Here is a 23946-nt window from a genome sequence, read left to right as displayed (position 1 = left end):
GTTTTCATATTTTATCTTAACTTGTATTTTGGTGTGTGTGTGTGGTTTTTGTTTTTTTTTGCTTACGCTGCGTTGTCTGCTTTAGTAGTCTTCAGTAGCCTTCAACAGTCTAACCTTACAGCCGTGGTGTGTCCACTAAACTCCGTAGTTATAAACATCCTGAGGTTAGCAGCGCGCTAACTGACCTGTTTATAATGTAATCCCAGCAGTGACTCCGTGACGCTGCTCTAAACTGCTGCTGTTAGCTGCTTGGGCTGAAAGATGAACTGTAGAGAGCTGTATTATCCGGTTAGTGGGGTTATTTTATTTCATACACAGAAGAACTTACAAATTTTTAAAAACGCTCCAGACTGCAAGTACCCCTCGCTGCAGAACCACAAGTCCAGGGGGTGGGGCTGGATCTGATCCAACTCTTCCTGCGTCGTGTTTTCATTGGTCTGAAGCAGATCGGACTCTTCCCCATCCGGTTTTACTCACTCGCCTTTCGGAGTCAAGTAAACAATCACGAACGTGAAAATTATACATCGTTACACTCTTTTTATAGAACTCTGTTTTTTGTTCGCCGTTTTGATTGTGTATTAATATCTGTAATAATAAATGAACATGGTAGCTGGTAGATAAGACACTCATTGGCATCCTTTATTTTAATTATTTATTTTTTATTTTGTCTTTAGGCCCTTTTTATTAAAGATAAAAAATGAAATAGTTAATATTTATATAGGAAATTTACAGCATTTTATTATGTTTGTAATCACAGACATGTTCCTTCTTTTAAATCTGTATTGTGTGATTTAAATGTGCTACGTAGCAAATAACATTTTGATCTATAAACGGTAAAAGTCTTAAGGTTGGGTTCCAGGATTTATTTGATAAGATAAAATAAGTCCTGGTCGGGAAACGTAAGCGACACGTGTTAAGTTTAACGACGAATTGAAATGCGATGACTTAAAACCAATGAAAGGAGGTCAGGCTCCACCCCTTGGATCAGATCCAGCCCCACCCCCTGGACTTGTGGTTCTGCAGCGAGGGGTATCTCCCAGACTGGCTCAGCTGAGCCCTGTAGCCCGTGGCTGGGCTGCAGCTCTGACTAAGCAAAGACTGCGGGCTTGTGGTGCTGCAGCTGCAGCTCCGACTAGTGGTTGGATGAGGAACTGCTAAATCTGAGGAAATGCTAAATCTGTCACAGCTCACAATTTTTGATTTTATATTTATTAAGCCTTATTTCAGTATCAAACGTTTTGATCAAAGTTAATATAACTTATAAATTAAAAGGATTTATGTTAATAGAGCAACAAGCAACCATTTTTCCATGCAACTGTAATATTTGATTGAATAAATAGTATATTGAGAGTTATTTAACATTAAGGAGTAATTACATTCATTTTGTATTACATCTGGTTACATTTTCTTATATTTATAAGTTACATCTGGCCCTCAGAGGACAGCCAATATGCCAATGTGGCCCTCGGCAAAAATGAGTTTGAGACCCCTGCATTAAATGGACAATAATAATGATAGAAGTTTATAAGACATCCCATTCTTAATCTGTATGCATTTATATGAAGCAGGTCCCCATTTGCTACTCTAATAGAAGGTTCAGAAGTCAGCAAAGACATTGGAGACTCTCGCTGCACTCTGCTACTCAGAACTCTGAAGCATTTAGAAGCCACAGTAACTCAGACCGTTACACTCATATTTTAATATAAAATGGATATGAGGAAGTGTTTCAAGTCTACTTAAAATAACTTATTTGTGACTGAAACATCCATTCAAAATGAACGTCACAGGAATGGAAAATACTGAACACCTTACCTTCCTCTCACAAAAGAGTGCAGAAGAACTAATATATTTCCTTAATTAACCTTTTAATAATGTCAGGCAATACAATTTGCCCTCTGCAACCGACCCTATATAAACAGGCCAGTTTCTACTAACGTCCCACCACCTCTGCATGGTAACTGGTAGAACGGGCAGCTATCCTGTGGTCGGGATAGGACGCTTTATCATCTCGGGTAAACATGGAAACCTCACAGTTCTGAAAGGGGCCTACGCAGAGTTAGGTAAGTAAACAGCACAGGGTGTGTGTGACAGCAGGTGCCTCTCACGCTCTTGTGCACATCACCCTATTAAATAAGGACAGCGTGGTCAAACACAACCCTTTCTGTTCCACAGCAGAGAAACAAAACATTTTCACAATCGTACGTGCATGGGTTAAAATCACTTCTATTAATTACACACAGCCTGAGCAAACTCAGGGTAATTACACAATGACTGGTTCGCTCAAAAAGTAGCACACTGTGTGGATCAAAATACACTTTTAAGAAAAAAATAAAACAGAGATCTAAATCAACCGCCAGACCCAAAGATTTTCTATTATAAAAGTGGTGAAGGCATAATGTCACAGTGCAAATGTAAAATGCCTCAAAATCTTGTGACTAAAGTTGTATTCTACCCTGCACTGTGGGCGTAAGGGTCACGATCATGTGATTTGCACACAGCAATGACATTACAAAATTCAAAGCCCTCCAAGGCTAAATGACGAAGGACAAACAGACTTTGACGGTGGTGATGTATGTGTGTGTGTGTGTGTGGGGGGGGGGGGGGTAATATGTTTATTAATTATATGTTTTTTGGTGCCATCTGTATTTGTGTTTAATACCAGTAAACATTACTAAATTAAAGTGGTCTGTATGTAAGTTGCCGAAATTAGCAATATAAAATCAATATAAAAATACTTTATTATAGAAGCATTTATATTGGTCCATTCATCGTGAATTTTCTCTATGCTATGAGAAACCACTGTCAAATTCATATTTCATAAAAAAGGTTTTTATTTAAGGTTTGTCCTATATGCCACCAGCTATATGCGTGGTTTGCTGTTGAACTAACAGTGATATATTTATTTGTATACAAAATACAAATGTTTGAACCATTTTCTGCAATTAGTGTAGCATTTTGGTAAACACTGCCTATTCAGGGGCTGACTAACATTTGATTTCCTATCTGGACAGGGTATACATCTTAACAATTGTCCTTGGGCAAGTCAAACTGCAATACTTGAAATATCTGTGTTTAGCTGGGGTGATGCTCAATTGTAGTTGAGTAGTAGCACAACATGGACCAATAATATCTAATAATAAATAATATCTAGTTTCTGGTGCTGTTTTTACACAAGGCTTCATTTATCCATGAATTCTAAACTGGTAATGAAAAAAATGCTACTGCTGTATTTTTCTCTTTCAGCCTCAAAAACCTTCAGTGGTCATTGCCAAAGATTTAAATGATTAGTGTCTGGATATTGTGTGTGAATCTGGAGAGAGAACCATCAGTCAGTGCAAACCTAATCCTGGAACTCCCTGCACAATACATGTTAGACTTGCTCTCAAAACACTTAAATCAACACTTAACAAGCACTTTATTAATGCACCCGCAGAGCAGAGAGAACGCTCCAATACTGCAAAGTGCAAGCCATTAGTGGACTTCTTGCTACAGTAATAATTTAGCGAATAAAATACATTGGTGCATATTTCAAGAGGCAATTTTACTGCATCGGATTATACAAAGGAATTATTTTATATTTTATGTAGTTTGTAAACATTAGTAACTTTTAATATACAGCTCTGGAAAAAAATAAGAGACCACAACAGTTTTTGAATAAGTTTTTCTGATTTTGCTATTTATAGGTATATGTTTGAGTAAAACGAACATTGTTGATTTATTCTATAAACAACGCACAACATTTCTCCCAAACTCCAAATAAGAATATTGTCATTTAGAGCATTTATTTGCAGAAAATGAAAAATGTCTGAAATAACAAAAAGATGCAGAGATTTCAGACCTCAAACAATGCAAAGAAAACAAGTTCATATTCATAAAGTTTTAAGAGTTCAGAAATGAATATTTGGTGGAATAACCCTGATTTTTAATCACAGTTTTCATGCATCTTGGCTTGTTCTCCTCCACCAATCTTACATGCTGCTTTTGGATAACTTTATGGCACTCCTGGCGCAAACATGTAAGCAGTTCTGCTTGGTTTGATGGCTTGTGATCATCCATCTTCTTCTTGATTATATTCTAGAGGTTTACAATTTGGTAAAATCAAAGAAACTCTTTACATATAAGTAAACAAGTGGTCTCTTATTTTTTACAGAGCTGTATATTATTCACATGGGAAATTTGGGGAAACATGGGAAATGTAATTTATGTATACATTTATTGCAAAAGGATTTGCAACTAAATATTAAATCTTATTCTAAGTTTATCTGTTCAAATACTTTTGCTCATAAGAAAAATGAATGGGTTCAGACAGAAGGTACTATCTTCTGAACTGTGTATCAGATCCAGATATATATACCTGGAAATTAAAGCTAAAATATTGATCTTTTGTCTGATGTTTATCTTGTAATGATAAACCCAAGTGTTTTCAGCCTACAGCAGTTAGTAATCTGCCTCAATGTTCCCATACTTGTGGAGGGGATTTTATTTATAAATGTATAAATAAATTACATTTCTCATACATGTGGAAATAAGAGCTGAATGGAGATCTTTTGACTTATGCTTGTCTTTTAATATCGAACCCAAATGATTTCAGTCTATAATAGAAATAAATTGACTGACCTCACTGTTCCAGTACTTCTGGAGTGGACTGTACATTGCATGTATACTTATTCAGCAAATTCCCAACAATTTGGAAAAAGTTTAAGTAAAAATTAATTATTAATTAATTTCCTAAACCCACATTAAACATTAAACTTTGACCTAATGTTTGAAAACCAAACGTTAAATTAATGTTGAGTTCACCTAAAAACACTTGCATACATAAAAATTATGAAATCAGAGATAAACGTCAATTCAATGCATAAGATAATGAAAAAAAATCTAACCTTATTTAGTTGTATTTACTTTATTTTGTCAAACAATTATGTACACCTGTTATTAATACACTGTAATGTACCTGATTGATCTACAAATAATGTAATAAATACAGTATATTATTATTCATTTTCTCTGATATTTATTTGGTGATTTACTAAGGAGGTTTTAGTGAACAAAACAGTTTACAATAAACAAACTCTTGCACAGTCAGTAGCATTTAGTGGTGGCTTATTGTAGACAGTGGCTGGGGAACAGTAATGAGATAAACTTCTCAGACCAATCTCCAGAGAAGAGCAGACAAACTCACCTGTTATACTGTCCCTGCAGCAACGGCTACTGAGGCCAAATTATGTTACTTTAAAAGGGCTGTCATTGCAATAAATGAGTCTGGAAATACATGTATGGCCTCTGTCCAGAGAGTCATGAGCTGGTTTTCCAGGCACAGATTAAGGCCAGTCTGAGACTAAATTACCCTGTGGATGGGATTCTCTGATGAAAAGGCCTTTTTGTCCAGTTTTAATTACACAGCATTAGGGAAATTGCCTGCTCTTTGTCTTTATTTGTACAGAAAAAAGATGAACTAGTAGATGACGGCAGTACGATAAACTAAACATTTACCTCCACACAAATAACTCCAGACATCCAAATAAAGTATTTCAGCAAGAAAAAAAACAAACAAACAAAAAAACAATGAACTTGCCCTACGATGCAAGTTCTCTAACTAAAAAAAATGCAAAATGAACTGAGCTAGTTCTCCTAATGCTGTAGTATTCACAAAACAACATCAAAGAGTACAATAAATACAAAGCTTTGAATAATTCATCGCTTTCAGACACATCACTCAGTCTTTGAAGGCTTTAAGTCTGGGGTCTCTGTCTGGTAAACTCTGCTCAAGTCTATGCTCAAGAGAAAATGAGCGGAACCTGGAAGCCAAATATCAACTTCATGCAGAGAAACAAATCAGAGTGGCCCGGGGCAAGGCCAGTAAAGAGAGGCAGATATGAGCAATCCACTCAGAGCAGAGTGGCAGCACTCTGATAAATCGCTACCCATAATGCTGCACGACTAACCCTTTCAGAGCCATATAAGACTGAAAGATACTTTAATATAATAGGACTGTCACAATTACCTGATTAAAATATGTACTGATTAAATGTATCTTCATGATGAACCAGAACTAAATTTACTTATTTAAATACACTTTAGAATGAACCTAACAATAATGCAGATTTTATTTATTAATTTTATGAATGTAGCTTAATAAAACTAATAATAAAACATAATAATAAAAAAATATAAGTAATAAAATGTATAATTTATAATTAATAAAAAAATAAAACATTAAACCAGCATATTAAATTTCTTATAATGTTTGTACCCAACAGAGTTGATTTTTTTGAAACATGTTAAGCAAAGAATGTGCAGCAAAAGGGTGTCTCTGTAAATGATGTTAACTTTACACTACATTATTTACACAGAAGGGAAATAATTTCAGCATTCATACTTCAGCTGGTCTAATAATTAGCAATATAATAAGAAAACTACATTTTCTTAGATGGGTATATTTAAAATATGTGAGTGAGCAATACTTTTTTATGGGTTTCTATAGTTTTTAGTAATATTTAATGGGGTACAGTATCATAACCATATACTTGAGTACACATTCACATTAAAATAGCACTCAAACCCAAGTTCAAAACAGCACTGCTTGGCTTACATACACTAAAACAATAAAGAAACAACTGTTTCATGCAGTATGCATTACATTCTCATCTACCTTGTGTAAGTCCATAGGATTTGGTTAGAATGCACAATTGTTCAGCATGCTCTGTGCAATTACACATTGTGGTGCAGTCTCATTTTCAGAGTGAATGAATCTGGTGATTTTAGCTAGGAATCTGTTGTGCTCTCTTTTGGCTAATCATGAGATCTCTTCAGTTTTAATTCTGCATTTGTTTGTTTTAGTAACGCATGAATCCATATTTACAGTATGGCTCTTGTATCAGCATCATAAGTAGCACAGTATTTTCTCAAGTAACCAACCAGTCATCCTGTTTTTAAAATGAATATATTTGCCTTTGCAGAGGCACAGTGATGCTATTTATTGTAATATTTTGCCGATCTCCTCACTCAGAAAGACTGCTTCTTTCAATTTAAAAGAACAAAATCTTAAGGACTATAGCTTTAAGTGTTAAATAGTGGACAGATTCAAATCGTAAATTAGTTAAACAAAGTGAAGTAAATGTTTTGCACCCAGACAATCAGCACTAACACACATAGAGACTCTTATACATATGTGTGGGAACTATTCACAACTCTTGTTCCAGGTCGGGCCCATGCATATGGGTGTCAGTGGGTTACACACTGATGCATTGCAGTGATGTGGCCACCTTCAGAAGCTTCCTGTTACAACATGTACATGTATTAACCCACTCAGAGCCCATTCTCACCTTAAACCCATCTAGCCCACAACATGGGCATGCTGAATTTGCCGATTTAGGTAATGTGTTCTGTTATGAATGTCAGTCAGTGACAGATGCTGTGTTTAAAAATTGTGTTAGAATGTCAGAGAATATTATAATCAATAAAATAAACAATTAATTTCCCCTACTGTCCTGATGGAAAGCCAGTATTTCAGTTCTCATCTAACACAGAGTTTGTTAGTTTTCCATTAGAGCTGCAGGTTCAACTAAACCAATTCAAACAATTAAAGGAGTTCACAACGAATTCCAACAAAACTATGTTCTACTAATAGCACAATCTGACTATTCATCAAATATCAGATGGAACTACAGAGACCTGGGAGCTGGGAGGCTGAATAAACCTGTAGGCAGTTTGGGCACAGTGGCCACATGTGCAGCTTCTCCAGAACATCCAATTCTATTGGTGATTCATTTCAATAAACAAAGACTTGTGAATACAGAGTAGGAAACAGGTGCAGCGTACAATGAATCTACTACAATAGATCCCTTTCAGAAGCAGCACAGCAGTGAGTATAAGCCTTCACCATTATTTTAACCTCCAAAAACTACACTGCAAACCTGCTGTCTCCAAAATAGAGTGGCTTTCCGGCCACCCTCTGCAACATTTTATCCAGAGAAAAATGCAGAGACAGGAATCATAAACGGGTCAAGAATGTGGGCATGACTGTCTTGCCAAGCTCCTAAGCATGACAGGCTGTAACACAAACTGCACAATGCCAAAGACTTTTCTCATGCCTCTTTAAGTATTGCAGTACAGTACTGCCTAAGCTCTCCTCCACCACCTTCATGTTTATGTCTAAACATACAGTATTTTCACACTGCTAAACCTTAGAAAATAAACTACTTTTTCAGTTTTGAGGCACAATATATATCAATGTATTGGAGAGAAAATAAAATGTGACATCCCAATAAACACTGCTAGTGAAAGGAATGACCAATACATGCCTTATTCTAACTTCCAATGAAATTTCAATCTAAGTATACACATTTTATCAATCACCCTGGCCGGGTGTTTCTCAACTCAGCTCACGAAGTAACCTCATCTCACCCATTTTATGGCTTACTTTTGTTAAATGAAGTTGGTGTGTTAGAGCTTAGATTGGGCCCAAAATATCCAGCCCAACCCGGCCCGAGCCCCGACATTTTTTCAGTATGCAGCCAATCTACTATGCACAGCTCTGCAGGTCAGTGCATAATACGGACAGGTGGAGCCTGTACTCTGACCTTGTGCAATTTTTTTTTTTTTTAAACACGGTTTGCTTTGTTATTTTTCTATATTGTGATTATCACGTCATAGCTTTATATAAAATAAAAACAGCATGATGAATAATAATATTTTAACATGTTAATTAAAAATCAGTGGACATATCCTGTCATAGGTACTGTTAATTAATGTACCCTTATTGTTTGGAATGTTGGCTTGTTACCAACATTCATGGGATAGCAGTATGTATATTGATCATGCCCACTGTAAATGTTGTGTAAATATTGTGAGGTTCTCTTGTAAAGTGTGCTCATGGCAAGACAACATGAATTATCAGAGTTGGAGTCTTGATAGAGGCCTGATTAAGGGTTTAAGATGGATGGGATATTCTATTTGTTCTGCGGACATTTGACATTCCTTGGTCCACAGTGTCACATTTGCAGGGAATGGGTCATAGAATAGACAGTGCAGTGGGTGGTAATGATCGTGATAATGTGCCAACAGACAAGCAACAGACATCACATCCACATTTCATGCAGTAAGCCACACACATATTCCACAGGTCAGTGCAGCCTTCTTTAAGACATGGGACACAACACTTTTCCCATGTCCTATGGCATTTAGCATATCCTTGTACATATTTAATCTAGTGTGAAGCATTCGCTGAAGAGCAAAAGTGGAGAAACGCTCTATTAATGGGCTTATTTTTGAAAGACGAACATATCTATTAACTTTTAGACATATAGTACTGGTTAAATTTTATAAATATTAAGCAAAAATGACTATTTGGTACTCATCCAAAGCTCAGTGAGTACACTTCTGAAACTCAGTGTGCTCTGTAAGCACAAACGAGATGCCTAAAATTTGAGAACAGAGCTTTGCATCTGTCAGGTCAGCAGTAACAGCCTCTTCATGGCAAGATTAATTCCACAAGCACCATAAACACAACCGTGCCCTTAAACACAGCTGATGTCCTTTCCAAAAGGAAATAAACCAGCCTACCCTGAAATTAGATCAAGGAACTTTACAACCCATTCAACACGGATGAACACCAATTACTTCTTCTTCATAGTGCTTGGGCCTCTGCTTTGCCACCTTTTCTGTAGGTGCTCAGAACATCCGCCTCTACCCACAGTCGCACCAGGAAAATGTCAGTAAAAGCTATCTGCTCATGGTTCAGTAATTCTTGGTTTTAGAAACAAATGTGAGGAGGAGGTCTAAGAAGATAGAGTGGGTGATGGATTGTAGCGCATTGTCGTGAAAATATCATTTGAATTACTGTTTGTGTCTTATTTCATTGCAACAAAATGAATTTGAGAACATCAGAAGCTTTGAAAGTTAATATATATATATATATATATACAGTGCCCTCCATAATTATTGGCACCCCTGGTTAAGATGTGTTCTTTAGCTTCTCATAAATTGAGTTTTGTTCAAAATAATATAGGACCACGATGGAAAAAAAAGAGTAAAATACAACCTTTAACTCAAGTGAATTTATTCAGTAGGAAAAAAATCCCACATTAAGAAATAATTATTTAACATCAAATCATGTGTGCCACAATTATTAGCACCCCTGATGTTAATACTTTGTACAACCCCCTTTTGCCAACAAAACAGCACCTAATCTTCTCCTGTAATGTTTCACAAGATGGGAGAATACAGAAAGAGGGATCTTTGACCATTCCCCTTTGCACATTCTCTCTAAATCATCCAACGACCTGGGTCCTCTCCTCTGCACTCTCCTCTTCAGCTCACCCCACAGGTTTTCAATGGGGTTGAGGTCTGGGGACTGAGATGGCCATGGGAGGAGCTTGATTCTGTGTGCGGTGAACCATTTCTGTGTAGATTTGGCCACATGTTTAGGGTCATTATCTTGCTGAAAGACCCAGTGACGACCCATCTTCAGCTTTCGGGCAGAAGCCACCAGATTTTGTTTTAAAATGTCCTGGTATTTTAGAGCATTCATGATGCCATGCACCCTAACAAGGTTCCCAGGGCCTTTAGAAGAGAAACAGGCCCACAGCATCACTGATCCCCCGCCGTATTTCACAGTGGGCATGAGGTGCTTTTCTGCATACTCAGCTCTTGTGTTACGCCAAACCCACTTAGAGCATTTGTTGCCAAAAAGCTCTATCTTTGTTTCATCTGACCAAAGCACACGGTCCCAGTTGAAGTCCCAGTACCGCTTAGCAAACTCCAAACGTTTGCGTTTATGATTGTGAGTGAGAAATGGTTTCTTCCGTGCATGCCTCCCAAACAGCTTGTTGGCATGTAGATAGCGCCTGATGGTTGTTTTGGAGACTTTGTGACCCCAAGAAGCTACCATTTGTTGCAATTCTGTAACAGTGAGCTTTGGAGAACTTTTTATTTCTCTTATCATCCTCCTCACTGTGCGTGGTGGCAAAATAAACTTGCGTCCTCGTCCAGGCTTGTTTACCACTGTTCCAGTTGTTTTAAACTTCTTAATAATTCCTCTGACAGTAGATATGGACAGGTGTAGGCGAGTAGCGATTTTCTTGTAGCCATTGCCTGACTTGTGAAGGTCAACACACATCTGCCTCACTTGAATGGTATGTTCCTTTGTCTTTCCCATGTTGAAGATAAATGGCCTCTGTGTCACGTCATATTTATACCCCAGGGAAACAGGAAGTTGTGAATTACTAATTAAATGTTCCTACATACTCTGATCAACTTCGTAAACTACTGTAGAAGTGACAGAAATACTTTTATTAAATTTATTTCCTAAGAATTGTTAGGGGTGCCAATAATTGTGGAACAGGTGATTTTATGAAGAATAATTATTTCTTAGTCAGGGATTTTATTTCCCCCTTAAAATTTACTTGAGTTAAAGGTTGGACTTTACTTTTTTTTCCAATCGTGGTCCTATATTATTTTGAACAAAACTCAATTTATGAGAAGCTAAAGAACACATCTTAACCAGGGGTGCCAATAATTATGGAGGGCACTGTATATATATATATATATATATATATATATATATATATATATATATATATATATATATATATATATATATATATATATATATATATATATATATATATTGCTCAACTTCTTGGCTTGCCGTGAACACATGGGTAACTGTGTTTGCTGTTTCATATTTTTCTTACCTGACTGTGAAGTCGTATGAGCACGATGCCAGCACGGTCTTGTAAAACGGGGAGAACTATAAAAAACAGAGGAGGAAATGAATAGTACAGTTGGCAGGAAGAATCGCAGCATATGCACTGCAGTCCTGCCGGTTTTTCCCTGCAAGCTCTAAATGAGTGTGAGCAATAAATGTCCTTGCATACACCTTCAGCACAGATTCCTGTTCATCATGCTTTTTTTGCCTGATTTTATAGATAACATGATTTCAAGATGCGTCAGAAAGCATATAATAAAGTCTTTTTAGGAATTCTTAAGCAGGTGAGTGACGTTAGCATGCGCATCACATAATGATAATTGAGAGATTAGCTACTAGATGTGTAGATTCAGCTTACACAGTATTGTGACCATGGACACTCTGAAATACCATCATTATTACCAGTGACCACACTGCAGTTACTGTTACTGTTCCAAACACACATATACCAAGCACATGGTACAGGTGGTATTTCTTACATAGTCAAAGTGCTATCTAGCTAGCTATTTACTGGGAGTGAGCAACATGACAAAATATTATATAATGATACATAATGGTGGTTTTTAAAAACTATACTTAACTTTACATAGCTTAATAATGAGCATTTAAGCAACATATCAGATGTGAAACTCTAAAGAGAAACGTGAGGAGGCTAAACTAGGGGAAGCTAGTGAGTATGGTGGTAGGATAAAAGCTAACACTAGCTGACTAGCTATGTATACAATGCTTTCAGTTGCATAAAGACAAAAAAGGACACAGAAAGGACAAGAGCACAAGGTATTTCTGGTAATTTCTGATCAGCATTAAGTATGTTTTTGAGTTTGACGGTTTAGCTGTTCTAAGCTAAACTACCAGAATCATTGCCAAGCTAGCTGACTAACACAACCAGCATAAGTAAGCTGGCTAGACAGCATAACCAGCATAACCAAAATCAAATGCAATATAGATTGAGTCAGAAGCTGGTTAACCAACTAGCTCACCAGTATATGATGTTTTATCTGGATCTGTTTTATCTTTTTAATTCGACTTGATCAACTTGACCAACCTGACCTGCTGTTTTTTTGCTTTATTTTTCAGCAGGACTGTTACAGGGCTAAAACAAAGCTATTACCCACATACTCACATAAAGGTAAGTTATTAACAGTAAAATAATTTAAAATACTCAAGTGCATAAATCTATAGCAACTTTTTGATCTACTTGATGTGTAATAAAATATTTTAACACAAACAAAAGGCAATAGTAAAAAATACTCAATACTTGTAAAATCAAATACTCTCAATCATTTTTTAATATTAATGATCATTTTTAATCCAATCAGTATAATATTGGAAACTGTGATATTGCAGCCACTGTTCTATTTCAAAACCAAATCAAGTTTTTGTTTGACACCGAACCCTGACTGAGGGACTGCATAGGGTGTAAGGCAATGAGCTTTTTAAATTTGAGTTTCGGCCAAACTACTCCTTTAATTTGGGTTCTCCTCGAACTGCTGATGAGGGGCTTTTCCAGGCACATGTAGGAGAGCACTGCAGAAATCTATACCTGTTAGTGGGCTAAAATAACACGCTGATAACTTCAAAATGAAAAGCCCTGAGAACATCAGGAATGTATTGATTAAGTACCTTTGAAAGCTCTCTTCAATTCACAGGTAGGCAGGTCAGTTCAGCTATCAATTTAGATTTATTTTATCATCTTTAAAAAGTGAGATTTTGTTTTAAATAGCTGCTTTCTACACCTGTAGACTATAGAAGTACAGGTTAAAGCAGGGGTTGTAGAACAGCACCGTCAAAGAAGAGAGTCAAACGATGGTCTAGCTCACTCCTAAAGAGAAATCAGAACACCTCCTGCTAACATTTCTATGATTACGAGTGTTTTTATCCCAGTAAAATAGAGCAGTAACTACAGCCCTTTTTAATATATTAATACTGTAGCTTGATGGATAATTAAAAATTTATTTTTTATTTTTAATACTGTAATGCCTCTAATGGCTTCAGGAATAACATATAGTAAATTAATATTACTAAAATTAATATTATTAACTTGAATCTAACTTGTGCAATAGAGCTTTAGAAAAATATCTTTGAACAATTAAACATTGAGTATTTTAGGTTTGTTTCTGGAACTATTTATTAAAATGATTAATTTTGTAAAGGGAGCCATGTTAAATTTATTAGCGTAGCTATTTTTAAGGTCTATTGTTTACATTTCTTTTAGCTATTTTTCTTAGTGTTGTATATTATATTATACTCCTAACAGTCCAGTAACTCGCAAACCCATATTAAAGCCCCAGTCATGCAAAAAATAATAATAAAAAAATAATAACAAAAATACTGTGATGTACCGTGAAACCGTTGTGATGTGAATTTTGGCCATACCTCCCAGTACTACAAAGGGCTCACGATTTTTTATAAAAGTTTTGGGCCATACGGTATGTATAACATGTGACTGCTAGTCAGTCTCCCGCTGAGTTACTGTCCACTCAGATGCAGAGTGGACTGAGCTCTGTATAATCTGGCTAATTGTTTGCTATGTGGGCACACCAGCTTCCAGACTCAATTAAGCGGATTTCTAAAGGAAATCCATAGCTGTCACCACACAAAGACAAAACACGCTCACAACTCCACACACAGACGCAGGCTTACATCACGAGTCTATACCACACTTGCCAGCTTCACTCAACCCAAGGCTTTGATCAACACTATTTCTTGAAGAAGAGGTGACACAGTAGCGGCTCTGCGATGCCGTGTGCTGGTGTGTGGGCTGAACTGTATTGTGCCTGAAACAGATGATACACTGCACTGCACTACTGTATTCCATTCTTTTTAATAACTTGTTGTAAATGTCACTTCATTTTGAAACGCTTGCTGTACCCTGGGTATATTTGCAAACCTCTGTGACTGAACTGCGTTAGTATTCCTGGAGTCGCTTATTTTAAATGAGCAGCAGATAAATGTGTTTAAGGTGAAAATGTTGTTTTGCTTTTGAAGTTTATTTAACTCATTTAGCTTATTTAGTTTAATTTGCAGTGTAACTAGAAAGTAATACATAAATGTATAAACTAGGTTGAGCTTTCAAAATGTTTGGTTTGTTTGAACCTACCTTCACTCTTCGAATGGCGTAAGTGTGGCTGAGCATTTGAGCTACAGGCTGCCGTACAGTCCGCAGGTCCCACACACACAGACTGCAGTCAACAGATCCAGTTACCAAAATATTCTGAGGGAAGAAAGACAGGATGAAATATCTGAATACGGAGGATTTGACTCTTGTATTGTTTCACAGACATACATTTTTCCACTGTAGATAAATGGGATAAAAAAACTATTGATTATTGATTTGGCTCTTAAAAAATATATTTTACATGTCATGAGTGAGCTAAAATTTCAGAATCAAACTTGGGTTTATGATATCTTATCTCCAACTCTGGAATTCTTTACCAACTAACATAAGGAACATAAACTCACTTCCACAGTTTAAATCTGTGTGCAAAACCCACATGTTTAGAATTGCCTTTTCCATTTGACTCAATTGCATTGTCTTTTTTAAAGATCTTTATTTACATTTTTTGTGTTTTATTTATTCATTTTACACTCTTTGTCCTTGAGTGACAGAAAGGCGCCTATGAAATAAAATGTATTATTATTATTATTATTATTATTATTATCATTATCTCCTTATCCATTTAGTCCAATTCCAAATAATCCTTCCAGCAGGTCCTCTAATGGGAGGCAACCAGGGGCACCTTTATCAGATGCCCCTTCAGATGACACTTCATCTCACTGGTCACAAAACAGTGAAACAGCAGCTTTACTATGAGCCTCCCCAGATAATGGAGCTCTGTACTCTATAACCAAGAGTGAGCACATTAAACATCATACAAACCACAACCATTCCACAATTCAGGCATGAAAATGCTCTAAATCTACTCTAAAAAGTCAGTTTTATCATGGATTTTAGAAGAATCAATGCTTAATTGAACTAGCTGGTCTCTGGCTCTGTTAAACCCCAAAAGCCAAACGGACGTTACCTGATCATATTTACACCAATCACAGCTGAGGATCTCTGTCTTGTGTGCAGGGATGGCCATTCGACACGACCCTGATTTCACATCCCAAACTCGGAGCGTCCCATCTCCTGGTAACACATACAGACTCAAAAATCAATCAATCAGTCAACTGTTTGTATACAAATCTCATTTTAATACCTCAATGTTTCCCTCAAACCATAGTGAAAAAGCAGTAAAGGAGCAAAGACATGTTTGGCGTCTGGAGTAAAGTTTAATTTGTTTTCTTCTGGAATTTGTTATCCAATAACCACACTTCCTACCATAACTACACACCTAAATCACCACTGCTTTGAAGGTTTCTGACACTGTTTGACACACTGCTATCAATAAACATGTACAAAACAATAGACAAAAGCTTCAAAAAGTAAAAAAAAAAAAAAAGAAAATAAAAAGTTGCTACTACCCTTTGCTATGCCAAGTAACATTTTTTGTTCATCTGTACAGATTACAGTATGTCATATACTGGTTTTAGAAATAATGATTCAATGGGGACTAACATCTGGATTTGAAGACCTTTTGCCTGATGCTTGCCTGATAAAAGGTTATATTAGCCATAAATCTCCATCCTACAAAACTAAAGAAGCTAAACTTGAAACTTCAAATGCCTTGGTTGATCAATAGTGTAATGGTGTAAAGATCACTTTAAAATGTTAACCATAGCATTTTTGAAAGTTCACTCTGCAAAATCTTGTGAATAATGATGATCATTTTCAAGGGTCACTCGGTCCTGAATAGACTAAGACCTGGGGGATCCGGCTGTGCCAAGACACTGCATCAGTGACCACTGTCACTGTGCCAACTGGACATGCCCACACAGAATTTCAACAAGCAGCTCTCTCACTCTTGCTCTCTCAAACACTCCTTCGCCTTCCCGCTGCCTGTTTCTTTCACTTGCAGAAAAAGCTAAAGGGAAGGGATTTCCTCCCGAGGCTCTGTAATTCAACACTGCATTTAACCTCTTGCGGTCAGCAGTAAGTGACTAGGTCAGACCATTCATCGTCTGTCTCACCCGGCCACGGATCTGCTGCATCAGCACCATTCCCAAACCACTGCAAAAGAAAGAGCCTGGCCAGAGAAAAGCCACACAGTAATTGCAGCAAAAACTGCTTAAGTGATATATATTGTTCCTTTACAGTTTGCAGTCTTCTTGACTTCTTTCCCAAATTTTATTTTAATTTGCACTATTACATTTACATTACATTTACATTACATTTCATAAGACACTGACAAGCTTGCCAACATTTTGTTAAAATAAAACAATTAACTAGTTTTTGTCCTTAGTGTGAAATATTTTTTTTAAAATCCAGTCAAAACAAATGTATTTATATAGTGCGTTTTTACACAATTGATGCTGAAAAGACGTTTTACAGAAATCTGGTAGCAGGGCAAAATATTAAATTATACATGAAGCATAAAAAATAAAAGCCACAGCATGCAAGCTGAAATGACAGTAGCAATGAAAATCTTCCTCATTTGCCTAATAGTTTTTTGTTTTTCTAAACTTCTTCAAAAAGTACAGATCTGAACACCAAGGGAATACAATACACAGCTTTGTTCATGAGGTAAAACTTTTAACATCTGCCCTTCAGTTCTGAGAAAAAAATAGAAAATAAAAACATCAACACATTTTCTTTTTGAGGCTGTTCAGTTCCCATGATCCATAGTTGGTGAAGTCATGACTGCATTCCAAAAGCATAAGAAAAATAAATGCATGACTATTCCAAACGTAAATTAGAAATAATGGGACAGTTTGGAAAATTGTATAAAAACCACAGTGTTTCGTCCCAGCAACACTTTGTTGGGTTTTTGGGAGTGCAGAGCTAGTCAGGAGGTTAAAAACAATGATGTGATTTCAAACAGGTGAGATCAAAAGAAGATTTTAAATCATGATTTGGTACAACAGTACTAGGGCTGCAATGATTAGTTGGCATAATTGCCGACGTTGATTATTTAAATTTGTTGACTACAAATTTTCTTGTCGACTAATCGTTAATTTGTAACAGTACCACATTACACAAAGTGCTGGAGACAGAAGCACAATAGGACATGGACAAATGTCTCACTCACACACGTTACACTCAACTTAGTTTGCGTCTCCAAAAGTGCCCAAACACAACAGATTACATATTTACTCACTAAATATCTGTACTTTCCATGTTTAAACAACATTCAGATATTTAAATCCTATTTAAATCTCATGTTCTGCTGTTTCTATCATTTTTAGAGATAAATAATCATTGACTAATCGTCTAATTGGAAAAATAATCGTACCAAATAAACAGTAATCGCAGCCCTAAACAGCACTATTCACGAAAGGCGTATTTCTCCTCTGCAGGGCAGATCATAATTAAATGATTCAATAAATGAGGAGAAATTTCAGTATGTAAAGAACAAAGACACAAGCCTAGGCTGAACACCTGCGATCTCGTGATCATGTGATTAATGGATTACTTTGTCAAGCACTACAATACAGAATTATTTTCACAAATGCTACTTTACATCTTTACTGTGCAAAACAGAAGCCTTAATTTAACCATGTCTAGACGCAGCATCAACTTCTCTGGGCTCAGAGGCATCTGGGATGGAACATCGCACAGTGTAAAGCAAACATATACCGAGGTCAGACAAATCAGTACTCCAGATCAATTGTGGAAACTATGGGCACTGTATGCTCCAGACCCACAGTGGACACTATGTGCTGCAGATACCACACTGCTTGTCCCAAGGACTAGAAACTGTTCTCCTACGTACAGCTTGTGTACATTCTGATATGAAAAGCAAGCAACCCTGCATATAAGCAGCAGGCCTATGCTGTGCAAAGCTAAGTACAGAGCAATCAAAATATGCTTCGCTTATTGACAATTCAATAGCTCACCTCTCAGACAAATGGCCTCACTTTACTTAATTACCTCTCAGAGATGACCACTTTAAGCCCCTGTCGATTCACAATGTAGAGCTGAAGGAGCCAGAGAGCGGCCTGAGCCAAGAACCCTCACATAAAAAACAGTGCCAAACGCAGGACATTACTGAGGCTTAAAGCATTCCAGGCATTTTCATTTTGTGGTTCAGTTCAATTTATTTGAATAGTGCTTTGCACTGCAGACACAGTCCCAAACCGGCTTTCCAAAAATAAAGATGCACAGAGAGGAACCAAGGCTCTTGAGAAATAAGAAGGAACAACTCACAGAGGAACCAAGACTCACAAGAACAAACCCTAACCACATGAGGAAGAACCAATGAGCAACCAATAACCAAAAGAAAACCCTAATCATTAGCTAGAACCACTGAGAGGAACCAATACTTAAAATAGCAGAATCCTAAACAGCAAAAATCAGAGGAACCAAGATTTAGAAGGTTAAACTTTCCAACAGCATGAGTAAGAACCACTAAGAGCAGGCAAAAAAACAAACAAAAAAAACTACAAACCTGAACACACCTTATTCCAGACAACCACACCCATCAGTGAAGATTTATTCCTTTACATTTGATGCTATTTTAATGGCACAGATGAAAGGCGTGAAAATAGACTGCTGACAGGGTGTCAGATACCAATGAGCATCGTGACGTGCCTTGTGCAGGGTGTACAATAGGGCCCTTTGAGTAAAAAGCACAGAGAAAACAAGGATTGAAAAGGGCAAATATCAAAGAGGAATAAAATCTCTAACAGCAAGAGGAGGTATCACTAAAAGGAACCAAGACTCCAAGCAACCCGATGTATCCAAGGAACTAAGCAACAGACTCTCTAATTCTCATGAAGAGGAACTTTTGAGAGGCACCAAGACTCAAAAGGACAAGTCTGAGACAGTGTATCTCCTGGATATCAGTGGATTTTGAGATATCTAACAGTGGTACTGCACACCACAATGTTTGTCCATGTCATACACCTCATCACAATTTTATGGGTGGGCTGTGAGGTCCTCAGTGGTGGGTTTAGTAAAAACTTTGCAACTGGCTCCAGGCACCGCTGCCTTGTTTAATTATAGAGAAATGGATTTCTCGTTGAGATTGCTGGTGCACTAAGCCTTTCCCTTTAAAGCTTTCATGGTGCAGCTGCCCGAAGAGACAGAGGCTTGCTGAAGCAGCCCATATCTGCAGAGCATGAGGGAAAAGTGGCATCCCTGATAAGCACTAATCACCATTGTTTCTTTCCCCATCTCTTCAAAGGATGGCCTCACTGTAAATGACATTACCCCTCAGCTGCCAAAGAAAGTGTGTGTGTGTGTGTGGAGGGGGCCGCTGAAATTACTTGAGAACTCATTAACAAGCAGTGTGTGACTGCAATGCATTACTGAGCCTGCTGCTGTGGAGCATAAGAGCCAGAAGCACTGTACTAAAAACCTTACCCACCATGACATAATGTCCCCCAAAAAACAGAGCCTTTTTTACAGCACTTATACCACTGGATGGGTTAAAGAGCAAAACTAAAATTTACCTCTCAACTAATCTCATATATTTTAGAAATATCTAACTATTATAGATTTACAAATCAGGCAATAATTCAAAGCTTCCACCGACATTGACTTTTTGATTTTCCACTTAGAGAGCATGGAAAGCACTCTGTTCAACCACTCAGTGGTTTAACACACAGTGTAACCTATAAATAGCAGACAGGCTCAAAGAGTATTAACTAATACAGAGGAGACGTTACAATGGGACACAATTAAGCTGCACTGCTCTGGTAGATACTGATAAAAAAAAAAACTCCACAATATGGTTGGGAATTCAGCTCCACATGCGAAAGCACTGAACAATGCAGGACATTCAATATGACAGCAGATATATTAAATAAATATATCCCAATTCAAATATGCATATGTAAATGCACTGTGAGCACTATACGCTATAGTGCTACACTCCAAATACAGCCTATAACTGATATAAATACCAAAAAGGCCAATGTATTGATTTTTTTTTTTTGCACTTTTGGAAATGATAGTGTGCAATACTTTATGCCACCATGTCATCACTATTCTTTACATAATCTTGGGTATATGTTCTTTTTCTAAGCACTATCCTCAGCTTGTCAAACAAATATCATATGAACAAAACAAAAAATTAAACATATTTAAAAAATGCCTAATAATTAAATAAAAACTCAATATTTTACAAAAACGACTAGAAATACAGACATACAAAAACTGTTTTATTGTCAATAAAGTTATTGTTATTCAACTGATCAGAACTTCACCAGCATTTAAGCATTGGTTGGAATCAGCCATGTTATACAGAGTTGGCATCATGCATTGTGGTGTCACTTAGAAGAACACAGGTATGGTTGTTGTTTCACTGTGAACTCTCTGTTAACAGTCACAGATCTGTCAACTCAATCAGCAGCTTCCCTGATTTACTGTAATGAAGAACTGATTACATAGTCTAGGTGGAACTACAGGGGACTAGATGTACTGAGATACCTCCAGGAGAATTATGGAAATAGAATTGATCTAATAATAATAATAATAATCTAATGTTTGAACAAATGAAAACTTGTTTTAAATATTCATCTTCATTTCCACTTTGTGCCTTTCATTCTTTACAAATTCACTGGATTTACCATCTACAGATCGCAAAATTCCAAGAAAAAAATAGAAAAAACAAGAAACTCTCTAATAAAAAAAAAACAAACAAAAAAAACATTAAACACAACAAACTGTTTTGTTTAGAAACAAATTCAGCATATTAGCTCATACACATTAATGGGCATCACTTGTTATATAATATAATAGGCAATTTTGAGGTTAGCAAAAATTATTAAACTAATGCCCATTGTACAATAAAATGCTAATGTAATTTTCACGACAGGCCTACCCACCATGTTTAAATCTTAGACTTGTCCCTAATGGAGAACTTTTTTGGCCCAAAATTTGGTTTAATTTTGAATAGTTGAAAATGTCAAGTCTAAAGAAAACTTAATTATTCCCGAACAATTCAATTGTTCTATTTATGGACACCTAATGAAGTTACCAGGCACTATTTCTTGGACACCGTAAGTGGTGATTTAGATAAACCACATACAATATATGCACGCTTCCCAAATTGTATCCCCAAATACATTGCATGAATCAATATCATTTACTACAAATTTCTCTTATTAACAGTAGAAGCTACATTTCCAGGATAATACATCAAGAAACACGTTCTTTGCATGGTTAGCTTTCACTTTGCTTAGTAAATCTCCAAACAATTACACTCTGAAAATTAATATTGATCTAAAACTCAGGGCTAGATACAATGTTCTGCCAAGTGCAGCTTTACTCCTCGTTTGCTTATGGAGTGTTTCTGTGATAGGCCACGTAGCGTACTGTTGACCTATGCCCTCTGCTGAGACAGCATTTCTCAAATTATTTTTCCCCATGATCAAATTCAGCATGGCTTCAGCATCAGGGCTTCTGTATCGATTTCCAGACACTTCTCATTACACACATGCTTACGCCTTTGGTATCACTACTTAATAGCAAAGACAAGGGCTCTCCATCAACACGCCAGCGTGTTATTCTGGGTAATCTGCCTCAGGAAGGCCACGTTGACTCCAAACGGTCCGTTCGCTTATATGTGTGCGTGTACGTGCATTTGTGTCAGCTATTAACCTCATAGGACAAACCCCCTGAGGCTCTGAGTGTGCACTTCCAGTGTTCCAGAAAAACAAAGCAACCAATAACTGCATAAATTACCAATCAAGTTCATAGCATGTTATCAAGGGTGCACACATGGGACCAAAATATGATCCACACAGCCAATCTACAGGTGACATTATTGGCCCTATAACCCTATTAATAAACCTAATGAAGAAATATACTGAAATATACTAATGAAGAAATATAATTTGGTTGCAGTTTGGTTTAGCATGTGCTGTGGAGTTCCACAGGGTTATATTGTTGGGGCCTATAAAACTGTTGTTAAATAGGTCAGTAATATAGTGAAGAACTGAAGTGTGGGTTTAAATATACAATGTTAGGGGTCAATGATGAAAATGCATATGGAATATATAATATAATTCTACTACTCTATATTCATAATAAAAAACAGAGCCTCCACATTAAGCTATGTGTCTCCTTTTGGCCACAGAGCATCAGCAAATAAACATTGACCTTAAAATTCAATAGCATTGTAGAAATGGACTTGTTTTGTTCATAAACAAAAATTACCAGCATTAGCTTAAAATTAATTATACTATTGCCTTTTAGTCTCATCTGTACATGTCTTTAGAGATACATAATGGAACACTGGAAATATATTGTACATTTCCTGGTAAATAGCTAATTATTTTTTTATATTGTTGTATTTTTAACACTAATTTAGCTAATTTACTAACATATAAAAGGTACACTTTTGCATTTATTGCAACTGACAGATCTCAATACTGACAGTAAAATAATAAAAAATGTTTAATAAAGGGCCCACATGACCATGTGCTGAAGATATAACTGCATCTTTACCTAACTCATTAAGTCTCAGTAAGTAAAATATACTGAACATGCTGGATTCTGAATTCATTTCAACAACATAATGATGGAATATGTCAAGTTATAAAATTACAGTGGAATTATAACCTTAAATTATTTTGAGAAGTCATGTGACTGTGTTATCACAATAAGAAAAAAGTCTAACAAGCTCCTTAATTAATTTATTAATACATATTTGGAAATGGGTCTTGGCTCTTATGTGTTAAAATAAATAAAAATCATGCACAACTATTCTGTATTTAAACTACCTGTTCTCTCTGTTTGTTTTTTTGTTTATGATATTTCTGGTCCATTTTAAAAATAAAAATAATAAAATCAATACAAAATGCTGTGGTAAAATAGAACTCGTAACCACACATTTTTTCCTCTTTCTTCTGAAAAAAAAAAAAAAATCTGGGAATTATTTTAAACGTATTTAAACTTGACATTGTTCAGTTAAATCTCTTTTTCGTACTTAACCTAAGTACTTTTATTACAGTGTAACTATAATTATTCCATGAAATGCCAACCAACAGATTGCCTAACTGCAAATTTAACTAATAATTAATTCATAATGTACCCCGTACTGTATGGACAATAAATACATAAAAGTGCAGTAACAGAAGCAGCTTTTGACCTCTTAGCATTGAACTCTTGTCCTACACACTGTCCACTGTTGGTAAAGATCCATGTTTACGTGTCTACCACAAAGAGCTGCACTTCCAGGGCATTG

The 23946-nt window shown here is 36.4% G+C and overlaps 1 protein-coding gene across 1 annotated transcript in view; it reads right to left on the bottom strand.

Moving 5' to 3' along the window:
* The window catches only part of pex7 (peroxisomal biogenesis factor 7), a 43902-nt gene that overhangs the window by 13780 nt on the left and 6176 nt on the right, over window positions 1-23946 (bottom strand). The window contains exons 6-8 of the mRNA XM_007255410.4: window positions 15736-15842; window positions 14811-14924; window positions 11697-11752 (exon numbers count right to left, since the gene is read on the bottom strand). Coding sequence (XP_007255472.3) covers window positions 11697-11752; window positions 14811-14924; window positions 15736-15842 — 277 coding nt within the window. The remainder of the gene's footprint in view (window positions 1-11696; window positions 11753-14810; window positions 14925-15735; window positions 15843-23946) is intronic.

Source organism: Astyanax mexicanus, chromosome 1, assembly GCF_023375975.1.
Source record: "Astyanax mexicanus isolate ESR-SI-001 chromosome 1, AstMex3_surface, whole genome shotgun sequence".
NCBI lineage: Eukaryota > Metazoa > Chordata > Actinopteri > Characiformes > Acestrorhamphidae > Astyanax > Astyanax mexicanus.
The sequence above is the reverse complement of the archived record's forward strand: the minus strand, read 5'-3'. Positions and strand labels throughout refer to the sequence as shown.